Raw genomic sequence first — 27831 nt, 5'->3', positions numbered from 1 at the left:
AAATCTTAATTTCATGCAGACTATTACTTTGTATTGAGGAAAAAATATAATAAAAGATCCATTGTTCAAGTTGAACAGGCTGTACTACACTCTAGAAATGTAAGTGAACATAGAGAACCCTCCCTGTTGATTAGCTGTACATTAGGTTTGCAAATTACCCACCGGTGCCCTTTGGGATAAAGGCCTTCATGAAATCTTTGTCAGGAACTTACTGTTGAGTTGACTCATGTAATAGGTGGTTCTTCAAGCTTTCACAGGAGAGAGTTTAAATCTTACATAGTACAGAAACTCTAATCTAAATGATAGTGCAGGAACTGGAGTATATTACAAAAAAAGAATATTAAACATATTTTCAGTTATCTGTTACTTGTCATATGAACACCAAGCTCCTTTCTGTTTAATGGATTGCATAGATATACAAAGGAGAAATAGCAAAAGCTAATCAGTTTTGGTTTATGTAAAGCTGTTAACGCAGAGATACTTTAGAAAACTCAGATTTATTGTTTTAATTTATTGGGGGGGGGAGGGGAAACTAACGATACATGTTGACATTGTGTAAATTGCTTGGAGAACAGGAGCGGCTGTAATCAATTCACATGAAAATCGAATATATTAAGAAAAATCAAATGACACAGCTGATATTGTACACATGTGCTAAAATGACTGCGAATTATTCAAGTATTGTGTAACTTGAGACAGTAGGAGTCAGCACTGGTGAAGGCTTCACCAACTGGGGAAACAAACCAAAATTGTACCTCTCTTTTTAATATATAGACACATGGATGTGGGTAGCAGGAATTGGTGCAATGGTTTCGGCATGCTGAAGATAAATTTGGAAGTGAAATATTTTTATCTGTGACATGAGGAAAGCTGAAAGGGAAGGTCATAGTTGGTCATAATAAACTTCTCAGCATACTTACCACCACCAGGTGGTGGCTGCACTATGTAGAGGGGGGAAAAACCCCAAAACCCAGCAAAACAAAAAATCAACACAAAACTCCCACAACAAAACCAAACCAACAAACAAAAACCAAACAACAACAACAAAAAACCCCACCCTGAAAAACCACTTATAGGGTGTGTGTGTGTGTATGGAAACTGGATTTAAAAAAAAAGAAAAAAAAGAAAAAAAAAAGAAAAAAAGGAAATGAGCAAGTTTTATGGATCACTTCTAAGTGATCTGTAAAAAGGGATTAAGAAAAGTGTGTTGCTTGGCACTCAGTTTAAGGTAGCTGCATAGACTGTGCCTCAAAGGAGGATTTCATTCAGTTCTGGAAACTGAAACATCAAAACACACTTTATTGCTTTTTAAAAGAGATGTGATTATTACCACTTAATATCATGATCTCTAGCTGTACCTTTCTAAAACCATGTTTAGGAACCAAGCGTTAGGTTATTGCTCCTGTGAATGCTTATCCTGAGTGATGCCTGTGTCAGATTATGTTCTGCTCACCTTTCAGGAAGATGCATTTGGTCTGCGTTCAGCTGCAACACATTATGATGTGGCTGTCTTGGTGTGTGGAGAGAGCATGCTGCTCTGTAAGCGCTGCATGTGCTGTAGTGTCACAATGTGCTGAGGCCCAGACAACACTTTCTGACATGTCTTCTCTCTTTGAAACTATTAATCAGACACTTCACTGTGTCAGAGCCATGTCAGAATAGCAGCTAAACTTGCCACGTTGAGTGTGTCTGAAATAAGCCAAGCTTTCTGTAGGGATGTCTTATTCTGATTTTGAGGGAAATTATCTTCTTGGTGGAAAGTGAAGCGAAGGTCAGAGAATCTCTGTGCTGAAAAGTGGGGCTATCTTCAACGCCTAAAAGTAAAGAATCACAAGGTATTTAATGAATGTGAAAGTAAGTTTACAATATTTTTCCAAACCCAGATGCTTATGGTATGTTTGTAAATACGTTGTCTGACTATTCTTAACTGCATATTTATGCTGTATGTTTATGAAACCCCCAACTGCTTAATCAGAAATAAATAGTGGTCTTAATATACCCTGAGTTAGGAGGTGCTATAACATTAAGAGATTAAAATCCAAATTTTCAAACTCAATCTAGATATTAAAGTTTGTTATCCACCCTGTCCTCCCAACTTCCACTGCTATTAATGACTCTTGTAAGTGCTAGTATATCTGGAAATGGGACCACTTACACAAGCAAGCAGACAGTTAACAAACTTTAAAACTGCAAACAAGAGTAAAAATGAGGACAAGGTAGTTATTGTGAATTAGAGTACTTCTTTTCAGTGAGAATTGTTCCTGTCTTTAAAATGATGGGATGACTTGTAAGAAGTAGTTTTACCATTGAAGTTAAACATTATAATGGTCTTATAATGGCACCTTAATGGCCTCTCTGAGGACTTCCAGTGAATTAATTTTACCTTCTCATGACTGAACGTTATAATGGACTGTAGCAGCAAAATTTAGGCCTCCTATTTTTTTTTTTTCCCCCATTGGTTGGTTAAACATAGGAAACCCTCTAAGTTACCATTCTGTCAAGTAAAGGAAGTGTTAGATTTTTGTTGTAATTAGTCATGTCTTGTATGCTTACGTATTTTGTCTATCTCAGCAATAAGGTAGTAAGTAATTTGCATAAAATTTTATTTGCATTGCATAATAACAGTAATGTAAATATTGAATCAATTCATCATCCAAGAGGAGACTCTCTCATGATAGAGATTATTTCATGTGTGTGTGTGTAACTCATAAGCTGTGTGTCATGAAGAAGTACATTATTACATATCCGGTGCTTATGTTATTCTGTGCAAGTAGCCTGGAAAAAAGTGCATATTTAGCTTTGTTATTTTTGTGAGGCACAGGTGTTGAATGAGAATAGTTGACTGTAAATCTGACACTGCTTCAGCTCAACAGGCACAGTTAAGTCCTAATGAAAAGAAAATTTTACAGTAAGTTGCTGTATTGTGAAAGGACTTGGATCTAACTGCTCTTGAATACCTGTGAAACTTTCAGTTGTGTTTTTAGGAAGATGACCTGGCAGGCCAAGATTTCACCCTGCCCTTGTTGACACTGACAATTTAAGCTCAGCTCTCATCACAGAGGTGTTAATTTTAGGTCAACCTCCCATTTAATGAAACTACTTCTAACGTGTAGCTTCAGTTTTTAAAGGGAGTAGGCCCTATTTCTGAATGATTATATAATACTCTAGCATGAATTTAAATGCTCGACTGAAGTAAATATTTTATTGGTACGCTGATATTTTATGTTGCAATGTCCATGCAACTGTTACTTGTCAGTGTTTAGCAACATTTCACCTGGAAAGAAAATGTGTGTGTATGTACTCTCCAAACAACTGAAAGCAAAGGCCTCCCTCTGGGAGGGTTGTGAAACACTGAAAGGTTGAGCTTGTTTGTCCAGAAACTGCATAAAGGTTCAAGAATATTGAAATCTAATGGAAATAATATCTTGTCCTAGGTGTTTATCTTGTCTTTCTCTAATTCCAGATGTGTATGACATCCAAGAAATAGCAATTCACTAGTGTCCATGTTTTCTTTACTTTTCAATTTCTGAATCATAAAAAAACAGAAGTTATTTGCAGGTGAGACTAGCATGTCCTGATAACAATGCAGTACATGGGTAAAACTCTAGCTTTTAATATTTATAAGTTCTCTTGATAGAAATGTCTGTGGCATATTTATTTCAGTCTTGTTCTGTCTTTTACCATTACCCTTTTGAAAAACAGTTTACATTTTTCTTACAAGTTCTGTTTACCAGTTTTGACTTGAAAGTTTCCCATGGAGGCTACATTATTTATATTGGCTAAACCCCAGACAATTTGTATCCTTCAAAAATATTTATATTTTCAGTTTTGATTGGGTGACTAGATTTTCCTTGTGCTACAAGTTAGCTTTTGAAGTATGGAAACATTAGCTGTATTTCCAAGAGTAGATGGCCAAAAAACACCTTCATGTTAAGTCTAGTAGCTTTTGTTATTAAAACTTTACTGAGACTATTCCCTTTCAGTACATAAGCAGGCAGATAGCTCTTGCCATAGTGGTGTGGAGCTTTTGTTTTATTTACAGAGAATTCTGTTGTACTTCTCTTCTCTCCCTTTGCCATCTGAAAATATCAATGTTTTATATTACTCTGTTAGTGTTTTCTTAAAACTTGTTTTATAGCATGCTGGCAGCTCAGAGTACACTTTTGATTAGGTTTTTATTTTCCTGTTAATGACAAAACCACCCAAATGAAGCTTCACAATTAACAGGGACGAAACCTTCCTTGGAAAAGGGCTGCGGAGTTACTGTGGGAGGGAAGATTAAAATAAAACACACTAAATAATTGGAAATGTATTTCACAGATACCCTTAGTATGTTCATGCTGCCTCCTGAAGCTAGATGTGATACTTGTAATTAACTCAGCTTTTGTTGGGTTCACTAGAATTCAAGATTGTTGGCATTTGTAAATAAATTTTTATATCACCAACTTTTTCTAGTAGTACTGCTAATTTGACTTGCACTATGCTACTGTTCATAGATTCATAGAATGGTTTGGATTGGAAGGGATCTTAAATATCATCCAGTTCCACCCCACTGCCATGGGCAGGGACACTTTCCACTAGTCTCATCCAGCCTGGCCTTGAACACCTCCAGGAAGGGAGCATCCACAGCCTCCCTGGGCAACCTGTTGCAGTGTCTCACTTCCCTTGCTGTAGAGAATTTCTTCCTAATATGCAGTCTAAATCTGTCCCCCCTGAGCTTCAGTCCATTTCCTCTCATCCTATCACTACAAGTGCTAGTAAAAAGTTCCTTCCTGGATTTCTGGTAGGCCCCTTTCAGGTACTGGAAGACTGAAGTCTCCCCAGAGCCTTCTATTCTCCAGGCTGAACAGCCCCAACTCTTACAGCCTGCCCCCATAGAGGATGTGCTCCAGCCCTCTGATCATCTTTGTGGCCTTCCTCAAGACCTGCTCCAGCAGTTCAGTGTCCTTCCTATTCTCCTGCCTGGGTAAAGCCTCCTACAAAATAAGATCTATCTTAAGATCTAATGTGCTGCTGTATTTTTGTTTTTTTGTAAAATAGAAAAGAGGTTTTCCATCTCATTAGTTTGATAAATATATTCAAAATATATTAAAGTGTTGGGAGAAAAAAATAATGAAGCGAGACTTTGTACTGTCTCAGCTTATTCAATTTATTATCTTTTGTTACTTTACATTCTCATTGTTTCAACAGTAGTGTAGGTAGTCTAGTAATATACTATCCAAATACAAATTCTTGTTCGGCAGCTAAAGCAGTAACAAAGAGAACTGGGGCTGTTTTATTCTTGAGATGTGAAGGCTGAGAAGGGGGTGGGGGGAGGTCTCAAGATGAAGGTGCCAGTCTCTTTTTGGTGGTACACAGTGACAGGAGAAGGAACGGCAGGTACAAGCTGCAACTCAGGAGGTTCTGTGTGGTGTGGGTGACAGAGCACTGGAACAGGCTGCCCAGAGAGGTTGGGGAGTCTCCTTTTCTGGAGACTTTCAAAACACAGCTGGATGTGTTCCTGTGCAGTCTGCCCTAGATGGTCCCGGTTTGGCAGGAGGGTCGGACTCGATAATCTCTAGAGGTCCCTTCCAATCCCTCATATTCTGTGACTATGTGATTCTTTTTCATCAATCACTAGTCCTCTGCTTTGGATTAGTAAAATATTGAGTTGATGTCAGCTGCAGGAAAAAAGCTTGTGAAAATCTGCTAGTGCTTGCTCAAATGACAGCATTGATATCTACTTCTTACACTGTGTCTAGATTAGGAATATGGATGTCATTTAAAATATGTTCCCTTGCACGCTTTTAAACATTCCTGGAGCAAGTGTTCAACACATCTGAAAATGTGTTAGCTTTATCTAGCTTTAAAGAATCCTGATGAAAAACATGTGTGGTTTTTGGTTTTTTTTGGGGGGGGGGGGGGGGGGGGTAGGGTGGGTGACTCTCAGTTTAAGAATGAAGCTGATGTGCCCAGAATGTCATCAGTCATAGTCTATATTACAATCCAAACATCCATTTATATCCTTCATAGCTGCATGAAAAGAAGAAAATAAGTCTATTAAGTCTTACAGGTTATACCCAGAGAGAGACCTTAGCTAATAGTTCTTTCTCAATTTCTGTAGAGTTTAACTGCCTGTTTAGACAGAAGAGTGCAAAGACAGTGAGCCATTTTGTAATTCTTCTTTCCACGGATTTTACCTTCTACTAAAGCTGTAATATTTAGCTCATTATTTTGAGAAGACACAAATTGAAACAACAATGAATCTTTCTAAATCTTCCTGTAGTTACTCTAGGAATTTATAGGTGTTACGTTGCATGCCCATTCAAGATCAAATTGTTTTCAATGGCACGGTGGCTGGAGAGGCTTAGGCATACCTCCCAGTTCTTATGCTTGCCTGTTTATTGCTTTTCAGGTATTTGTTTGCTTTTTTTCTTGGCTTTCTCTTTCCTCAATTCTGTGAACAAAATAACATTCCTGGAATTCTGTGAACAAAAGAATATTCCTGGTTTTATAAGTGGCTTATCTTTACTGCCCTTTAGTAGGGATGCCCAAAGGGCACTTCTGACTGTTGCCGTCCTGCCCAAAGCTGCACCTCATCCAAGTGGGGAATCTGAAGAAGCAGCAGCAAATCTTTTCTGGTAATTGTTCCAGGGGACTGCTTCTGTCCAATGGCACATTGATTTTTTTCAAAGAACCTTTTAAACTCCATTTCACTAGAAGAGGCATGATTTTCTGTAAATGGTGTGGGCCTGTGCTGTATTCTTTTAAAAATGACAGTATTTAGATACTGATCAGAAGGCAGTATGGTTCAGGGAGTATAATGCTTTTGAATGTATGCATGTTAGCACTTATGCCCAAATTTCAGAGATTGATTAATTTCTGCAATTAAACCAAAGCAAACCTTTTCTTTTCTCCTTGAGACACACCAGGGAGCGATGTTATTCCAAAAAAAAAAAAAGAAAGGAGAGGTTCGTGTCTCTTCAGTTTCATAAATCTGCATTGGAAGGAAGCACCAAGTTTAGTCAAAGCATAGTAATTTTTCATTCTTCTTGTCACTCAGTACTATTCCATGACATCCTTGACCAGGGCTGTTTCTTACATACCATCTTTGTATTTAAATTAATCAAGATTTCTTGCTGTTGTTCATGTAATAGGAGCCAATGACAGAGAAAGCTGGCAATAACTTGGCACAATTTGGTTAAACTGAAGGGGATGAGTTCTGTTATTTTAGTATGGATGTTACATTGAAATTAAAACAATTCTGTTATGCATGCCCCAGAAATTAATTTCTTGTTTTGTATTCTCTGTTGGCTCTACTGTAGTTCCTTCATGCATGCAAATTCAAGACGTGTACAACTTAATTCCTGATACTTGCTTCCAACTTCTAATTTATTACAATTGAATGATTGTTCTTGGCTTCACTGTGCAATTAGTGACTGAATAGATGCACGTTTCTCTTTCTAAAACTAAGGCTGCTATATTTTCTTTACCACAATCTAATTTACTTGGAGGCAAGCATGTTATAGATAATCATAGAATGACAATGGAAGAGATGTGCTCAGTTCCTAATTTGTCTGTCTTCATATGCTTGATAAGTTCTCACATTACTTTGGTTACTCTGCTTATGTTCTGTGATGTTTTTTCCTAGCAATTAATGCCTAGTTTGGATGGTCAGTAAGGTAAAAGCCTTTATTTTGTGTCCTATGAGCTGGCTGATAGCATAGCAGACCCCTGAACATTCTTCTGTGGCTGCTATTTACTTGAGTTTCAAGTGCTTACCCTCTCCCGCTTTCCTCTGTGACTTTATCATGAGAGTTTTTATTATCTTCAACTCAAAGTACTTATTTTTTTCAGGCTGTTTCCCTGAAAGGTTTCAGACAGAGAATAGGATCTGGGTACATACAACCTATAATAAATATAATCTGTTACATTGCTTAGTAAACTTTTGATCTTCGAGGGTGAAGGGGTCTGGTTGTGTAACCTAAAATGCTGGTTACGATGTTTTCACAATCCTAACCTATACAGAAAAGCAAGCAACCTATAAAGCCTTTCTTCTCAAATATTATGAGGAATGTGAAAGAGCAATTGAATTGCAACATGCCTCTGATAAAGTAAAATGAAAATTGCTTTTGTAAAAAAAAAAGAAAAGAAATAATACATCTCTAGTACGATTTTGTCACTTGGCTGTTAGTACCTGCCATTTTGGCCTCATACATTAATCCTAGCAGATAACTGTGTAATCACCATACTTTGTATAATGTGAGAGGAAATTAAATGAAAGCAGTTGATGAAAAAGAAATGGAAAGGCAGTATTATAAATAGTGAAGTGCAGAAGAGTAAGAACTACTACCGAAATATGAGTCAGCTCGACACATTAAAGCTGATTTCAATAAAATGGAAAAAAACTACGGTTACAGTGTTCATGATACCTTAATGCCAGGAAAGCATTGAAGAAGTTCTTTGAAAATAAATAGCCAATCTCAAAGCTTTGAGTCTTGACTATTTATTTCTTTCTGAAGAATTAATTTGTTTATAATTGTAGATTTAGGGAAGGTAATACAGTAGTATGTGCCTTTTTCCTGACAAGAGTGTGAGAGACTAAAAGCTTGTCTCTCCTGGTGTGACTCAACAAAGATAAAATCACTTGATGCTTGCCCAGACAATAGCTGATGTGTGTTGGACAGAGCCACTGGAACCACTCTTGGAAGGTGCAAAGATAACATCACTCACTGGACCACAGCTGGCCTGACAGCAAAGGACTGAGGCCACCTTCGGGAATAAGATAATCTCCACCCATCAAGTACCCTGGAAAGGGAGGATGGTGAGACAATGGATTCACCACCTGTTTCCTGATGTGTAATGAGTGTGTGGGCAGGTAGATGGAGAAGGAGGAAGCAGAGGCCTCCCTCCTCCATCCAGACCCCTTGCCCAAACACACAGGAATACACAGAAAGATTTCCTGGGGAACTATACCTGGATACTTGCCTAAGGTGATTTCCTGGCCCCTGATTTCCTGAGGGACAATACTTGGACACATACCTAAGGACTAAAAACTGTATAAAAGACTTGAGCAACTACTGGCTCAGAAGAAGTAAAACAGAGATGAAGGAAAACACAGGAGAAGGACCATGCCGCTGAGAAGGAAAGCATGAGAGAAGGAAAAGCCTGGGACAATGCTGCTCCGAAGAAAAGAGGCCATGGAGCCTGGAAGAAGCAGACTGAACCCTCTCTCCGTATCCTAAGTTCCGCCTGCTGAAACTCATGGAGCTGAAGAGGCTGCCCAGTGGACCACCTCTCTTCTCCAGCCAAAGCCTCAGCACCCTTTCTCTACAGACCCAACATCTCCTGCAGCACCTTTCCTCCACAGACTCAAACTGTCTTGGGGGGGTGGTGGTGAGCAGTGTGGTAATATAATTCTTTTCCTCTTCTCTCTCTCTTCTCTCTCTCTATTCTCTCTCACTCCCCTTCTGATCCATCCACTTTATTTATGTAATAACTAGTCTAGCTGTTGATATTTTGGCCTCGTTTGTGCCTCTAATTTCACAACATGGGAATATTCAAAAGAACTTGAGTCTATTTCCCTCTCCGGACCGAGATAAAGAGTTACACATGTAATTGTTTTGAGGTATGAGGAGAGGCTGAGGGAGCTGGGATTGTTTAGCCTGGAGAAGAGGAGGCTTGGGGGAGACCTTATTGCTCTCTACAACTACCTGAAGGGAGGTTGTAGCCAGGAGGGGGTTGGTCTCTTCTCCCAGGCAACCAGTACAAGAGGACAAAGTCTCAAACTGTGCCAGGGGAAGTTTAGGCTCAAGGTGAGGAGAACATTCTTCACAGAGAGAGTTGTTAGTCATTGGAATGGGCTGTCTAGGGAGGTGGTGGAGTCACTGTGGCTGGAGGTGTTCAAAAAGGGATTGGAAGTGGCACTTGAAGCCATGGCTTAGTAGTCATGAGGTCTTGGGTGACAGGCTGGACTTTTGATGATCTTTGAGGTCTTTTCCAACCTTATTGATTCTATGATTCTTTATAGGCCAAAAGGATGGACTGAGTTCTGCTTATAGTGTAAAATATTGCTTGAATGTGTGGCAATAAGCAGTATTTTCAGAGTAGCAGGCTGAAGTGTGTGCTTTAAACTTCTCAGCAGTTAACAACTACATTGGATATTGCAAGATAAAAGACCAACCTCAAATTTAATGAGAATTTCCTCTATAAGTAATAGTGAGATTCTGTAAGAGTTGTTATTAAATCAAACACCAACACTTAAAACAGCTGATTTTTTAGTAAAAGTAATTGAATAAAAATCTGTTGTCTTTTGATAGATACATGATAGTGCCTAGTTCTGTAATACTTGATGCACATGTTCAGTTGCCTGTGATGGTAATATACATATATATTTCACCTTCTCTATTTTTTAAAAGGAACTGTTCCCTCTGCTTGAGTAATTTATTTTGTTGTAAATATATAAGCCTTTATTCCACATAAATTGATGAGTTTATTTTATAAACCTTTACTTTAGAAGCATTTATTTCAAGACAAATTCAAAGTCCAGCAGTCTTTGATCTTTAAATACAACTTTCTAAGTAGTTCTAAGACACTTAATTTGAAAAAAACCTCTTACTTTGAAGTTAAAGGTTGAAGTTAAAGTTGTTACATCCATGCCTTCTTCAGTTAGAATGTGGCAGCCTTTCCTTTCTCCATAGACTGTTCTTGGATACCAATCCTTTTCCTGAGCTTGTATGTAGATGCCACTCAGAAGAATGGTTTTGTGATCTTCAGGTAAAGAGTTGAATTCTCATTCCTTTTTGGCAGAGGAGGTGTGATCAGCTTCACTCACATAGTCTTGTCCTCTGTTTTGTACCAGGCCCTGAAAAAAAATATTAAGGCAAGTAGAGCTTCCCTTTTTCTCTGGAAAATGAATATTGACACTTTAAACTCTGAAATTGTGCTTCTGTACAGTATTGCACTGTACCCTCATTGCTGTAGGGCAGACAGTTAATATGTCAAAGTTACACTGAACTAATTCACCAGATGTGAAGCTTTAAGAAAAATCTCTGGTAGATCATGTGGAATCATACTGAGGAATGAATGTGTCTAGATGAACCTTGCAGAGTACTGCTACTGCACAGCAGTATCCTCTTCTGCTGCCTTGTTTTGACTTCTCTTTCCATTGCTCTGTGAAGCCATAGGAGAAGTTATGCCTTTCAGCATTATTTAAAAGCACATTTCTGGGCTCCAGTGAACATGCGTTGGATTATATCTTGATGGGGGACTGTCCTAATTCTTCTGTCTGAACTTACGACATGTATTGAGCATTAATTGTGGGGTTGGGTAGCAGTGGCTGCTGGAGTGACCTGTGAGAGGAGGTTGTGAGCTGCTCTGTGTTGCTGCACCTGGTTCCAGCTCACTTTGAACTAGAGCCACATGGGCAAGACAGTCTTGACTGAGGAAATTCACTTAGTTTATTGCAAATTAACATCAACTTTTAATTACAGATTCATGTATTGAGGGGAAAAAAGACCAAGAGTTAAACAAGCACTTAGGGGAGCACCTTCCCTCTCCAGACCCCCTTTAGTCCCACACTTCACCTCCCCTGCACCTAGCCCATCTGCAACTGTTATCACCAGGCTTTAGGCTTGGTTGTTACCTGAACCAAAATGGAATGTAACGGAAAGCCTAACAATGGAGAAAAATGTAGTATTCAGTAAGGTGTCCCTTGCACATGGTCAGTGGTTTCAGCCAGAAGTGTCCATCATTTGTTCTGTTTCACAAAATGGAGAGACATGTGCATGTTTAGGAATGTGCTGCTTCCATTTATACTTTTTTTTTTTTTTTTAACAAGAGGAACTTAGAAGTGCTGTTGAACTTGCATTATTTCATCCTTGTGAAAATTGAGTTTTCATACTCAATCACTAAAACATGACGGAAAAATATCTGAAGCATGTACCACCTGTTTTTCCTTTCATCTTGATTCATTCATTAGTTTTTGCATATTAAAAGCCCTCTAAGACATCACCTTCCCCCCTCCCCTTTTTTTTTTCTAAAGCTGTGAAGCTTGAAATGATCATTAAAACTCATTAAAGCAGAGAAACTTTACTTTCAAAGCAGTTCAGTATTAAATTTTTCCTGATTTCTTTTCTTGTGGATAGGGTAGAATACCTAGGGTATGGCTATCACAGTTTCAGTCTTAACTGACTACTCAACTAATGAATGCTAATTAGTTGCTATGCATTGCAGAACTGCATGCTTGCTAGAAGACACTTTGAAATAATTTTCTATAACAGAATGCTATCTTCTAAGCATGGACTATGTAATAATGATATTGTCAGCAAGTCCTTTTTGTCCAGTAAGAAGAAAATGTAATTGAAGATAAAAATACATTAAGAGAAGTCTTACTTTTTTTCCTCTGCCTTTACCTTCTTCTATATTGTAAATTGTGCTGTTGCCACAAGAAAGCAAATATTCAATTGTTTTCTGCTTGACCCATTTGTGGGTTTTCTTTGTTGTTTGTTTTTAATAGCCTTCGAAATGCACAAATGTGCAGTCATTTTGTGATGGGTTGGATAGATTGGATTGATGGGCCAATGTTAATGGCATGAGCTTCAACAAGGCCAAATGTCAGGTCCTGCACTTGGGTCACAACAACCTTAAGCAACACTGCAGGCTTGGGGAAGTGTGACTGGAAAGCTGTCTGGAAGAAAGAGACCTGGGGGTTCTAATCAACAAGCAACTGAATATGAGCAAGCAGTGTGCTCAGGTGGCCAAGAAAGCCAGCGACATCCTGGCCTGTATTAGAAATGCTGTGTCTGGCAGGAGTAGGAAGGTGATTGTCCCCTTGTACTCAGCTCTGGTGAGGCCACACCTTGAGTATTGTGTCCAGTTTTGGGCACCTCAATACAGGAGATGTGCAGAGATGCTGGAGTGAGTGCAGGAGAAGGCACCAAAGCTGGTGAAGAGCCTGGAGAATAAATCTGATGAGGACTGACTGAGGGAGCTGGGGCTGTTTAGTTTGGAAAAGAGGAGGCTGAGGGGAGACCTCATTGCTCTCTACAACTACCTGAAAGGACACTGTAGAGAGGCTGGTGGTGGTATCTTCTCACAGGTAATTAGTGATAGAAGAAGAGGGAATGGCCTCAAGCTACAAGTGGGTAGGTTTAGACTGGACATTAGGAAGAAGTTTTTCATGGAAAGAATGGTCAGGCATTGGAATGGGAGGTGGTTGAGTCACCAACGCTGGATATATTTAAAGGTTGTTTGAATGTGGTGCTTGGGGATATGGTTTAGGGTTGAACCTTGTAGAGTAGGGTTATTGGTGGGGCTTGGTGATCCTGAGGGTCTTTTCCAATCTGAATGTTTCTGTGGATTTCTGTGATTCTGTGAAATTACCCCCCAACTACTTTGGAGAAACTACCCTTTAAATAAAATTTCCAGACCAGCTCAGTTTGGGATGGAAGCAAATGAAGCTGTCTTTACAAGCAAACTACAATTTAAAAATATGAAATGCAATGACTATGTACAAAACATACAATATGTGTACAATATATATATGTACACAATTTATAAACAACACAGAAACCTCTCAAGGCCCCTGGGCAGATTCAGGGGGCCTGTTCACTTCCTCCCCCAACTCCGTTCCTTCTCATTACCTGAGACACTAGCCAAAACAAAGACACTCTGGCAAGGCCATAGAAGAGAGAGAGAGAGGAAAGTTGCAAGCAGAAGTGAGAGGAGAAGAAAAGAGAGAAAGAACTGTTTATGCCTTGGCTCTATATTCCTTTTAGCAGTCCAGTTAATTACATAGACCTCATCATTATTTTTCTTTTACATCCAATGGCAATTTGTTTTACTACTTTGCAGTCAAGCATAGGCTAAAGTTCCCCCTTCAAACTGTAACACAGTTTTGTTTGGGTTCTAACTTCAGATATGTGGAGGTTGAATTTGATCTCACTTAAAAAAAAATATTCTTATGGATTCTGTTGTCTATTGATATTAAGAAATTGATTAGAATAGACAAAATTCAGAATATCTTCCAAGCTCATAGGCAGTGTTGTTTTTATCCTTCAGGTTTTTGGAAGATGAAAATAACTATACACAAAGAGATGTATCATGAAGTAAAATGGTGACTTTAAAGCAATAGACTGCCTTGAGTTTACTGAAACTGCAATAAAACTATCATAAAACACTGTCAAAGTGTTGATGTATTTGTAGTACTAATATTGGAAATAATAAAAACTAGGATTTATGAGTATGGCTACAGAATTTGTTACCCATTTTATTAGACAGCTCAACAGGTATTATATTGTATCATGCAATCATAAGAGTTCATAATCTAGTTTTTACCAAAACACAATATTCACAAGGAAATTAGTTTGGATATTTAGCCTTCTCTCACACAGGAGAACATACTGGATCTTTATATGGCTCATTTGTTGCTTAACGTTTATCTTAAGACTATGCCAAAAAGAGCAGCATGAAAAGGGTGTGCTTTTGATTACTGTGAACTATATTTGTAACTGAAATTTTAATTCACACTAGTTCTGTTTTCTGAAGTATGTTATTTGGAAACATTTGCCTTTCTCTTTAACAATGAGCAGGAATATTTATGTTCTGAAAATATATGTGGTTATGTACTTAAAATTGGATAACAGAAATGGTCAGTTCTGTCCAGAAGAAATTGAGAAATGAGAGGATGTAGACAAGTCTCCGTGCATGATACTATTCTTGTCTCCCTCCTTCAGTGAAGTTAAGATAAAATTCTACTTAAAATTACGAACTGAGTAAGAAATATGGTAATATTTATCTATAGACAAATGTGAAACCTGTGATGTGCTAGATTCCTCTTACTTGATGGAAAGCAAGATCTGATAGAGACAAAAAATTGGAAGAAAAATTATTTAAAGTGAGGATATATTTGGATACATCCCTGCACAGATGTAGGGTGGCATAGTGGGAGAGTGTAGCATAAATTGCCATTGAGAGTAATTTAGACATTTCAAGAAATAATACAAGTCATAAAAATGTATTGCTAATTTGTGCCTTGTTAATAAATTGCCCTAATTCTAATCAACCATGCAATTATTTCAAGCAGACTTGTACAGCTTAGCAGATATGACTTTGGAATGCAAAACTTTCTCAGCCATGTTAATTTGCTGCAGCTATTTATCAGTGCATTGTTAAAAATATTGTGATTCTTTATAAAGTTGTTATCCTCTTTTTCAAGATATGGGATGCTGTAGATACAGGCTGCTGTTTAAAAACATACTCCTGTCACTCCTGTGCTGTTCGAGCTGCCCGGTGGTCATCTTGTGGAAGACGGATCCTCAGTGGGGGCTTTGATTCCATGCTGCATTTAACAGATGTTGAAACAGGTAAAGGTCATGTAAGAGTGCCTTATAGCCCTACCTTTGAGTACAGATAACTTTGCATGTCATTAGCCTTATTCTTTCTTCTAAAAATATAGAGTAAAATTATAGACCAAAGTTAGAGTTCTTAAAACTTGTCCTTACTAAAAAAAAAATAAATTAAGGGTAGTTGAAGATACTTAAAAAAACCCCAAAAACATCTTTGAGTTCATGATCAGATGTGATTTCTGTTGTCAGATACTGCATGGATGAATAGAATGAAATATGCCTTTTTAAATTTTTTTTCCCCCCTATGCTCTGTCCTTAAAACATTTGAAGACCCTCTTAAGGTTGACTTCAGTAACATTTCTGTATGATTAATTTAAACTTAGGCTCATACCTCATTCTCAGTTGGGTTGGTTTTGAGCTTATGCTTAATAAGGTGATTTTTAAATTTATCTTTAATTTTTGTTTTCTCAATAAGACTTTATTTAGGAGTATAGAGATAGAAATTCTGGTTTGAAATCTTGAGACTGAATCTGTGCTGCTTTCATGTAGTTGTGAATTTGATATGGAAATTGATTTTGTGACCTTAACTAATTTCCTGGATGCTCTCTCTCCTTGTGTCTCCTTCACAAACTAAAGTGCTTTTATGGCCTATAATTCTTTTCCTGTATGTATGACCCTATGGCAGCATTCTTTGGGGCTGTATGTGTGTATAATGAAAGATTAGGCCTAAAATAGTAACTTGTCTATTGAAGAGACATTTTTTCCCACTTAATTTATTTTTAAATGTTTAACTCCTGCAAAGGTGCAGTGTTTTTTTTGTAAGACCACAAAAGAAATATTTATAAAAATGACAAGCAGTCCTTGTCTATTTCTTGTCTTACATAGAATTAAAAAGTGCATTTTATGTGAATGGCTGGAGAGCACAAGTCCTATTCTGATGAACTGCGAAAATGGCCAAGGAAATTTGTGAATGTTACTCACGTGAAAAGATCCGCCCCCACCCTGCTCTAAATTCTTCTTCTCAGTGCTTGTTGTACCAGAAATATTTCAATTCGGTGATGGCTGGAAGGGCATTGTAATAGTTTGGGAATGCAAAACATGTGACACAGTTATGAAATATCAATGTTTCATGAATATTCATGTGTTGTAGTAGAGAAAGGACCTTCGTGTAGCTGATGAAGAAGTAGTATGTGAGGTTAGTATACCAAGTCATTAATTTGCCAGACCTTTTTTCTTTTCTTTTTAAAAATTTTTTGTTCTCTTTGCAGCAACTTTCCCCTTTTTAGTCTCATGTGACTGAATTTTACTAATCCAAGTGGGTTTAATTTTGACTGTAGTGCTTACAAAGCCTAAACAGAATGTCTACCACCTTAATGGGATTTATAGCAGTAGAGTACATTTTATGTGCCTGAGTCATTTGAAAGGACCACTGTGGGGAATCCTCATTTTATAAACCATAGAACAATTTCCAAAGATATGTAGTATTAGTCACATGATTTAATTTCTAATGACTCTTTGACTTAACTACCCAGTAATGGGATAGTAGTGGTCTGGCTCAAGTTAATTGTAGCGGTTCATTTAAAAGAAAGTGGTGTGGTGTTTTAGTTAACGACGACAATCACAAATTGTATTTATCAAGTTTCAAAGAAGCTTATAAATGGTTCTTTCCTAACTGACTTATGTAGTATTTCTAACTACTTTGTATGTTATATGTGTAAAGACAACAGGAATGCTTATAATCCTTGAAAATACCAAGAACACAAGATTCCTTGTAGCTCCTGCGAACTGCAGTTGTAATGTTGGTGTTTGGACCTGGCTTTCAATGATCTGCACCTCATTTGGATGTCAGATATGAGTGACAGGAACTTTGGTGTGATTTCCGATACACGCAAGACAGTTTCTAATTTCCTTCTGTGTTACAAAGCTACTCTTCTGCACCACCCTCACCCCCCTCGCCCCTTTTTCAGTAATTTCAGAGAAACAAGACAAGCAGTTTGCCTCTGGAATCCAAATCAATTTGATATAAAAAGCCTCATTTCCATTTGAAAAACACTAAGGCAGCTATAAGATTTTCGATTTACATTAGTTCACTGAATCATTCATTTCTTCTCACTCTTAATCAGTACTGAGATGATTTCTGCTTTGTTTAACTTCAGATAGAAGTTAGAACTGTTCCTTCACAAAGGACTTCTAGATACTTTTTTTGGACTTCAGTCTTAATTACTTTCCATTGCTAGGTTGAACTAACTACCAGTGTGTTTAAATGCAATAAATACATGCAGGTGTGATTTTATAAGTAATAATGCTGTCTTCAAGGCTCTATAATCTTTTCTTTTGTGTATGTATGTTTATGTGTATTTTTCTAGTCATGTTTGCTAAAGTTTAGTTTTTCTTGTCTTTGTTTTCAGTATAGATAGTATATGCTATATCTGTGTTACAAGTATTGCTATATATACCCTTCACCCCAAGAAACCCAGCAGTCTGAAGAGAATTACTTTTAAAAGTTTAGGAAGTGTTGCAAATACAGCCTAGTACTTGTATGATATTGAGCTGCCCAGCTGGCTTTTTTTTTCATAATTTTGTGTTGTTTTTCTGTTAGAAACATATTTTTTTGGCTATTAAATCAAAATTGTAGCCTGACTAATTGTTTGTTCTGAATCTGATGACAGCAAGTTATGAGATGCTTCAAAGGAATGAATGTGCCAGCATCGTTGTAACACAGTGCTAGAATGAATTTTCCAGGAAATTTAGTTTCTAAGCTTGGACTAAAGTTTGAGTTTCCCAGTTATGCAGAAAAATACCTGTGGGTCCTGGTGCTGAATATAAATTGGCAAAGAAGGTCAACTTCATCCTGGGCCAGATTAGCAAGTGTTTACCTAGTATGTAAGTAACCTGCTGCAGCTGGACCTTCTTGGAGTAGGGGTTTGAAGTACATGACCCCTGGAGGTCCAGCCTACATGATTTGTTGATGCTATAATGAAGAACAGGGAAAGAGAGAAATTCAAGTTACTGAGGTACAAGGAATTCACTTTTCCTGGTTTGGTGAAAATAGATGCTGTTGTACAAGTCTTCTTTTCCTAAAATTTTGTAGGTCATCATTTATTATCTTAAATAGTAATCCACTGTCCTAACACCAGGATGTAAAGGTGAGAATTTCCTCAAATATGGTTTTCTTGAAAACTGTTGTGTGTATTCAGAGTATGGTTCTGATTGAAACCATGCATAAAATTATAAAGGAACTCAAGTTTATTCATGCATTATTCATGTGAATGGTTCAATAGCTTGAGTTTCCACAAGGCAGGTTCAGTACTGCATTATGGGCTTTCATAAATAGCTTGTATATCCAAGAACTGCATCTGAGCTGCCTGTAAAGATTACTGTCTTATTTTCTACGCATTTTTTTCTTTAATTTTTATAAAGCTTTTTGAAAAGTTTCACAAATGTGATAATAATGCAGCAATTTGAACCAGGGAAACTCTGGTTTTGTTCATCTCTTCTAACTCTACACTCAGTCATTTTCTACTAGTGATAGTTAAGATATTTTGTTATTTAGAGTAGCAAGTAGTGCTGTATTCAGAGAGCACTGGAAAAAAAAAAAGCTTTTAAAACAGTTCTAGGTCAAGTACATTTGACATTTAACTCATGCTTGTCCAGATGCAATGGAGATGCTATACCAACTTTACAAGGGCAATTGTATTTTTACAAATGCTATATAACTGTTTTATTTTTGGAATATGTTTTATTCATCAGTGCATTTTTCATTAGTCACAAATGAATTGGTACAGTAGCATAGGCAGAACATTGGCTGAGTTGATACTACTTGCATATTGTAGATACTTTTAATTTCTTTAATATTATGACAGAGACAATGTTCCAAGAAATTTTGGCATGTTTCCTCTGTTACCAAATGCTGCAGTTGTATTTTAGGTTGTGGACAGAGCTTGATTTCAAATGTAACTTCTTCAGAGTTTTAATGGGAAATTTACATTCCCCAATAATTTGAAAGTTTATTATGTTATGATGGCCACAATACTGAAATCAACCTGCTGGTTTTGAAGGAAGGTTCAGATTATGTATAATGTGGTCGCTTATACCTCTGATGCTTGGTTGTGGTTTTTTTTTCAAAATTTGGGGTTTTTTACATGATTTTGAGAGTTCCTTGATGGACCATATTGTACTTCCAAGAGGATTGTCTGAATTTGCTTTTCTATACTGTATTTGGTATTCTAATTTGGTGCTCCTATAAATATGACATTATTGTTGTTAATGTTAATTGCATTTGTTCACATAGGGCTTTTAGTGCTCATGTATGAACATTGCCTCAGGAGAGCTGTACCTTTCTTCTCCTGTTCCTTCCCCTTCTCTCCTAGCAGTACTATGTAGATAGTATGTTATTTTAACATGTGCAAAGGTTTTAGGTAAGACCTCAGGAAAAAAGCATAGTTTAAAAATTTATTTTTTTCTTTTGAGTGCATCTTTGACAGAGGGTCAAAGGTATTTCTCCCAAAATTCAACAATTTTAAGTAGTATGTTGAATGTAATGTAGTGGTCACTCTCCAATTAGGAGAGAGCAGCATTTTTATACTCAGTGGTATAGACTTTGCAGTAAGAAGAGGGAAAAATGTCATTTTGGGGACATTTTCAAGGGTAAAAGATAAAATTATTTAATATTTCAAGCACCTCTGCATGCTAGAAATTTATGAATTTGTAGAGGGAACACTTAGGAAACTCATAGTCAGTAGAAACTTAGTTCTTTGGAAAAATAATAAAGCAAGTTGTAAGCATGCCAAGATCCAATAGATAAGTAATAGCCAATATCGATTTGTAAGAACAAGTTGTATCTGATCAATCTAATGTTCTGCTCACGCTTGTGCATGAGAGAGATTTACTGTAATGAGATTTTTTTCTTTTCCTTCTTTTTAATATATTGTCTTGTGTCTCTTTGTAAACACACTGAGGAAATCCGTTCTGCTTAGCAAGATTACTGTTGCGTCCTTGTAAGTTTTAGGCTTCACTTTTCTTTACAGATTAGTGTAAGGAAGTCAGTGGTTTGGATTATGCAGGTAGGGATGTGAACCTGAGGACCACTAAACACAGTTACAGAAACATCCTGTGCTCAGTAACTGTGCTGATGGTCTGTGAAAAATTCACAGTGCTAAATAGCCTTTAAAATATCTGATTTCATAGTTGAGCAGTTTCACAGTAGGCTGCAGCATAAGGGAGCAGAAACATATGTTTAAGGCCTTTTTAAAGATATTTTTTTTCATACTGTGTATGTTGCTGGTAAGCCTTTAATGAGTGAAGAATTGAATTGAAGTGCTTTAAGAATAAAAAACACACCGCAAAGAGGTAGTAGAGATACTCTTACTGAAATTGTGAAAATAAAAAGACTGAGTCTTGCTTTGGAATAAAAACCTCTCATATGAAGAAATGATTTGTGGTATGGATTTTCTCTCAATAAGCCATATAGATTTTTCAGAAGATGTAATTTTCTACAGTCTAAGAGTTGGTTGAATCTTTGTTATGCTGCAATAAATATATATGTAATAAAGTTTTATACAAGCTTGCTGAGTTACACCTGTTGTAAGTGTGCTAAATTACACCTACTATATTCTGTTAGAAAGGAGTCTTTTGTTGAGAGGATGTTTTTTTGCAGTAGATTAAATAAGGCGCCAATAATTTGAATGTTTAATGTTAATAAACTGAATAATTGTAAAGAAAAGTACACATAACTGTTAATACCAGCTTCCAGAAAGGAGGAGCAGGGTCTCTTGCAAACACTGAACTCAGATTTCCCAAGTCATAGGGCTACATTCTGTCACAGCATGTTTACAGTCTGGAGATCAGCAAATTCTGCTTGTAGTAGTGTATTACAACACACTAAATAGAACTTGTATAGAAGAGGGCTAAGAGTTAGATTCTTTGTTTTAAAATAATGAATTGTGCAAGCTGTTTTGCCCCATGTCATCTTCCACAGTCATCTGTTTAGTTTTCTCAGTAGAATGTTTTTCCTACATTTATCAAGGTTCTGAAAGATTTATAGCAACAGTCTTCATAACTGTGGAGAATGTGTCTCAGTGCCTCAGCCCTGCAGTCATGTCTAAAAGGAGAGGGTCTAAGGGATGCATTCAGATGAATGTTTAGGAGAGTTCATTTTACTAGATTCAGGCATGTTTATATGACTTAGATAATGTGTATTGAGCATAAATTTCAGTTCTAGCAATAAGAAAGTTTCCTTTCTGTAATGTGATTCTCCCCTTTTGAGTATGTTCACTGTTGCTGCTGCTTTGCTCTTCTGTATTCCAATGTTTTTCTCATATTCTGTGACGTGACAGTAGAATTAATGTATCCATGTAATAAAGCCTCTTCAAAATGCTTCCCTGAGTTTTCAAAAAGAAATGTTTGATTGAATTTCATGTTGGAGTGAGAGCATCTGATAGAGAGTTCTATTTCAAAGTTATTAATTGGAGAGCATGAACATTTAAGATTAATGTCTTGCAACTGATCCTCAGACCAGTCAAAAAGTTAGCATGGCTAATATCTGCATCAAATAGGTAACAGCTTAAAATAGGAAAAAGAAGGAGGTTGGAGTACAGAGGTGAATAAGATGCTCAGATTGTTTGCATGACTTTTATTTATAATTACACTGCAATGTAGAATTTATAGCACTGAGATTCTATTAGTGTGATTCTATTAGCGACTGTAACTGAGAGGTTTTAGATAAAAGCCACTAGAAGTCAAGAAAAGGGCAAACCCAATGTCTCCTCCTCTTTAAAAGAAAAGAGAAGATGGAATATAAAATGAAAGAATTTTAGTTTCTGGAGAAAATATTGAGCAAATGATTAAATTACTTGGAAATATTTGCACATGAGCTTGAAAGATGGAGTAATTAATAACAAATTATGTCAATACTTTTTTTTTCCCTGAGGAAAAAATAACAGATCTTGTACTCAGTAGATAAAACAAATCTTGAATTTAGTGCACATTTTTTTGATGGTGTCTTACTTGACTGGCTTATATCTTAGGCCAGATAGCAGAATCACACACACACACAGAAGAAATTATAGAAAAATCTGTTTTCAAAAGTCTGGTGGAAGAAAAAAATGTATTTTAGTAAAGCAAATTAAACAGTTAATGTTTGTCATAAGGTTAGGAGATTGTTTCACTGGATGACTTATGTATGTTTGTTTGGACAGCATATTTTATGGAGGCTAATGTCTGCTTGAAACATCCTTTATAAAGATGTTTGAAAGGATTAGTACAAGTAGGGTGCAATTTTGCTTATTTCTGGCTGCAGTACCATTGAAAATTTGTTGATTATACTCCCAGAGTGTTTATTAGTAGGAACCAAATTCTTCTGGGGCAAGGTGCTATTAAACTGTCTGGTGAGCCTCCACAAAGAAATTCAGTATTTTCTCAAGTGCTGTGGAGATTCAGATGCTTTTCTAAAGCCTGCAGATGAAAGACCTTCACTCAGTGACAGAGAGGCCCTTTAGATCTTGAATTGGTAAAGAACATTTAAAAAAAGAAAAACTCCTAAAAGCCCCAGTGTTCATGTAGACCAACACTTAGCCCTCCTTTATCCTCCCTACTGTCTGTTTTCCCTGCTCCTGCTAGCTTTAAGAGCAAGTGAAGTAAAATCTCTTTTCCCTTCTTTAAAATGAATCAATAAGTAATTTGATGAATCTTAGCATATTGGCTCTAAGGAAAGTGGAACTGATAATAAAATCAAATAAATTTGCACCAAATCATGAAATAAGCACAGCGAACTTCTGTGTGAAAGATTTTCAGTATTGTTCACCTAAGAGTAAGAGAATTTACATGCCACTAATGTGTTTTAGCTCAAAGTATTTTCAGTTGTTGAAGAAAGCCTGTTTAAGACAACTCTCCCTGAAAACAGAGTTGAATGGCTAATTTAAGAAGCCTTTGTCATAGTATTTTAAGGGGCCTTTTTGGTTTGTTGGTGTTTTGTTGCTGTTTTTTCCCCCTTTTTTACTTCTGCAGTACCTTTACTGTGGCTTAAAGCAATAAATTTATTTAATGTACCTCTTTATATGTGATACATAGTTGAAATTGTGAAACTGAGCAGAAGTATTTATCTTGGTCCATTCTGCTCTTGCAAAAGTTATATTTCAGCAAATGTACATTAATATAATGAATTTGCTAGGATAAGAGGAAGCAGACTGTAGAAAAGTCCTATAAATTAACTTCACTGAGTTCTGTTGCCTTCAAAAGTGTTGACAATCCAATTGAGATTGACCACAGGATCCTGTGGAGATTAGTGTGCACAATTAACTGTTGGGAACATTGTATCCGTGGGAACAGCTACTGCCTTCATATGCAAATTATTATTTCCTACTTTCAAGATGAAGATTCACTCCTACTTTCACAGAAAGATATGTAAACAACTCAAGAATTGTAGTATAGTTTGGGACATGGAATTTCTGTATAGGCAATATTTTGTAATAGTTGGTTTTTATCACCTTGAAAGAAAAACTGTAGGGAAACATTCAACCATTAGATTTTTAGGTTAAGTCCTGCAGGTTGACTGAACTGGGACCTCACTGGAACTTCTCTCCGTAGTGCAGGGAACTACTTGTTGACTCCTTTCAGTAGGAGGTAGTCAGTGGTGCAGAGACCTATGAGCAGGAGCAGATTCACATAGATAGATATTAGTGAGTTCAGTCTTGTATTTTCAGTAAATCAAAGCAGCCCTGGATACTTGAAATGTGTTAATGTAAACATATTCGCCTTTGAGAAATCTTTGAAACTAGGTTGAAATTAATAACATAGTCTATTTTCTGCTCAAATTTTAATCTATTTTTTCTCACTTTATTTTAGGGAAGCAAGTATTTAGTTACAAAAATGAATTTAGGATCAGCTCATTGAAGTTCCACCCTACAGAGTCAAATATCTTCATTTGTGGAGGGTTCAGCCCGGAAGTTAAAGCTTGGGATATAAGGACCTCTAAGGTAATGGAATTTATTTTTTTTTCTCTTTCTCTTTTAGAATGTTCCCTAGGATGGATGTACCATTTATTTACAATGGGTATTTTACAATTCAAGGGTTATAGTTAAATAAGGTGGTGTGTTTTTTTCATCAGTTCTTATACCAGAAATTGTGATGACAAGTCCTAAGACCGATTGAAAAATTGGCATGGACTTAAGAGTTAAGGGGTTAAATAAGATGTTAATGTTTGTGCTACGTAAGTTAGTTCTGAGTCATGTCCTGAGTCTGACGCTCTCCTATTGTCAGTATCTCTGCCTGTCCCACAGCCAGATTGTCAATTGATATCTCTGGTAAACTTTAGTAGTAGTTCAGGCCTGCGTAAACACAGATTCACAAAATAATCCCTTGTGGACAGGGGCACGTACATCCTTTGTTCCCATTTTATGTGGAAAGCAGTGCACTCTGTGGCCAGGATGCTAAATGAGAGTAGCAGAATAGAATAATGCATTTTTATCCCACTGACTAATTATACATCAATTTTTGCAATGCTGAAGCTCCAGCCGTGGAATCCGTTTTAAAGAGCTGTTGATCAGTGAGGAATAATGCACACAGGGGCTGTCTCTGTACCTGCAGGACACTCCAGTGCTTAAAGATTGTGTGTAATTCTATTTTCGTAAGCTGATGCTAATGAAGAGAGAAGGGAAACATCCCACCTTATTGTAAGGATATAATTTACTTTCCCAGAGAATAAATTAATTGAATGAGTAGGTAAAGTAGGAAAGGTTTAAAGCTTGGTAAAAAACCCAAACAAAACAGCCTATTTCCTTTGTACAGTTTCTGTACTGGGTTCTCTGAAAGGTTTTTAGAAGCTATTACCTGCTTTGTTCATTAGGAAACAATTACATCAATGTGGAACTTGACCAGTTGGAAAACTAGCCAATTAAGTAGCACATTAGGAATATTAATTTTAATAATGAGCAGTGTCTAACCACCTTGGAGAGGGAAGGGCTTGAGTTTAGCTGGTAACAGATATTGATCCTTTTTGTTTGTTTGCTGTATTTCTTCATTTGTTCCTAATTTTGCATGAACCCAGATTGTCTGAAGCAGGAGCATGGTTTACTCTCTTACTTCAAAACACTTGCAAAAGGGGATGTATTTTCCCCCATCTGACACAGCTGTAGCCCAATGATGAGTGTAGATTGTTAAACGCCTGCATTTGTGTTCATTTTAAAATTTGAGAAACTCTCAGTGTACTGAGTGAATGTGGGAAGGTCATAGCTGAATGGAGAAAAGTCAAAAAAAGCAAACTGATTTGATTGCTTATGGCTCCTTCTTGCAGAATGGTATCAGCAGTGCAATGTTACTGCAAAATAATGTAGTTACATTTCAAATCCTCAGCCATAGAACAGCATGTTGGTCAGGTAGGAATTGTCAAGATCGTCAGTATCTCATGTCTGCTTCTCCCCAGTCTGGGAGACTCCTATGGATACTTGAGGTATTCCTGCTTTCAGTTTATATTAGTATATTTATTCACACGATAAAACCAGCATGTTTTCCATGTTTTCCATCTTAACAAGGTTATAGCCATATTCAAGATTGGATAAAATGTTCTGGCCAGTATTTTGATTTTTTTTTCCTGTTCTAACAAGTACCATGTGCTCTTGAGTGAAAGAGATGTTTCAGGCCTCTTGCCACTTCCAGTTTTGATGCAAACAGCCTTGATATCTTTCAAGTGCTTTTATCTTAATTCATTACAAGATTTTCCTGTTTTGCCTGTGCTTTCAAGTGTACTGACCTGTCATTCAGCTTGGAATGGTGTGTGGGTGAACTCATTCTTCCCCCCCCCCATCATGCTCCCAATAGCCTTTTCAGGCTATGCAATACATTTTGTCAGTAGTGTGAGTACTCTAAATCAAGAACTTGAATCTTATTACTCATTGAACATTGAAAACTCAATTTCAGTGTTTGCTGGTAATTCAATTTTAGAGGTTATTCTTTATGATGTACTCTGGTGCTTTAACAGGCTCTCTGTTTGCACATCTTAAACTTAACTATGAGGCAAAATGATAACTGTATAATGGAGGGAATTTTTGATGTAAATTCAGAGCAAAGTATTAAGCATCACAGAGAAGGAACTGCTAATAACAGAAATGTTGTCCAGTTGCACATACATGCAGGGGTTGAAATGGGCAGCTTTATGCCAGTGTGCCACATTGGTGCTTTCTGCTGATGGCAAATGACAAAGAATAGCTGATAGAGGTATTTTTCCAAATTAGTACTTCTGAAATCTCACTTCAATTTTGATGAGCAACCAATTTTTAACAGGAGCATAATTTTATGAACATAAATTACTACTATTTATTAATGTATTGAATATGATATAAAAATTGGATTTCTAGATCCCAGAGAAAATTTATGAAGACAGGTTTGAGGCTGCCTTTCAGCTACTAAAACATTGAGAAATGTACAGTTGGCTATTAATCAGAAAGGCAGATATATTAAAAAAGAAAGAATGCTGAGAGGCATTTTTGAGCTATCCCTGTTCTCTTGAGTAGATAGGCAAAACAATTTCAAATGTAGCATTGAGTATTGAGTAAGATAAAGAACAAAAGAACAATAAGGGAGTTAAAAATCTTCAATATGAAGCTAGGCAATATATTTCAGAAGTGAATGAGTGAAACAGCTTGTTAACTGCTCAGTGAAATGTAAAGTACATAGGCATCTCAAAAAATACAGTGTCAAGCAATGAAAGCCTAAAAAAAAAAAGAGCTGAATAGCATGCAGAGATTTATTACAGTGGTATTACTTTTTGTGTTAAACCCAATTTTATCTCTCTGGCAAAGAGATTATTCTGGAGATCTTATATTGCTGTATAACAGACTGATTAAATTATGAAACATTTGGAGAATGTTTATAGAGACTTTTTGAAAAGAACAGAAAACTTGGATGTGAGTTGCTGTGATTAAAAGAAAAATTTGTGGTTTGACCAAGGAGAGAGTATCACATTTAACAGTCCCCATGAGATCTTTGAACCTTAGAGGTGAACCTAGAAAAACCCTGTAAAATGCCTTCTAAGAACAATTGTGTAGTAACATCAATACCTCAAAGTAGTTATATAATTTAGAAGTATTTCCTTTCTATGAGCTGTGGAAGAATTTCCAAAGATGTCCAGCACAAACAAGTTGAATTACACAGTCACTCTCCAGTTGTGCTGGTCTATATTAGCTCTTTAGACAGGGGACAATATATATATTTTCCTACCACTTATTTTACCTGAAATTTTAATATTCCTTGAAATATCAAAGGGAACAAAGGGTTGAGACATGTACCCTTTAGCTCAGCAATAAAGACACTTTGTGTTCAGCAAAGAAAATATTACAGGGTGGTTTGGTTTTTTTTTTTTGTTTGTTTTCTGTTCTTACCCCCCCCCCCCCCCATTTTAATTTGTGTTTCTAAGCTTACTTAGTTGCAATATCAGAACAAGACTAGAAATGTAACTGCCTTGTACTGGTATTACTTTTAAAGGAGCTGAAGTTCCTTATATTGTGAGTGAATT

The 27831-nt window shown here is 36.8% G+C and overlaps 1 protein-coding gene across 1 annotated transcript in view; it reads left to right on the top strand.

The window, feature by feature from the left end:
• The window catches only part of WDR25 (WD repeat domain 25), a 60323-nt gene that overhangs the window by 20755 nt on the left and 11737 nt on the right, over positions 1-27831 (top strand). Inside the window, exons 2-3 of the mRNA XM_009905113.2 lie at positions 15197-15344; positions 24168-24298. Coding sequence (XP_009903415.2) covers positions 15197-15344; positions 24168-24298 — 279 coding nt within the window. The remainder of the gene's footprint in view (positions 1-15196; positions 15345-24167; positions 24299-27831) is intronic.

Source organism: Dryobates pubescens, chromosome 5 (genome assembly GCF_014839835.1).
Source record: "Dryobates pubescens isolate bDryPub1 chromosome 5, bDryPub1.pri, whole genome shotgun sequence".
Taxonomy (NCBI): domain Eukaryota; kingdom Metazoa; phylum Chordata; class Aves; order Piciformes; family Picidae; genus Dryobates; species Dryobates pubescens.
The sequence above is the reverse complement of the archived record's forward strand: the minus strand, read 5'-3'. Positions and strand labels throughout refer to the sequence as shown.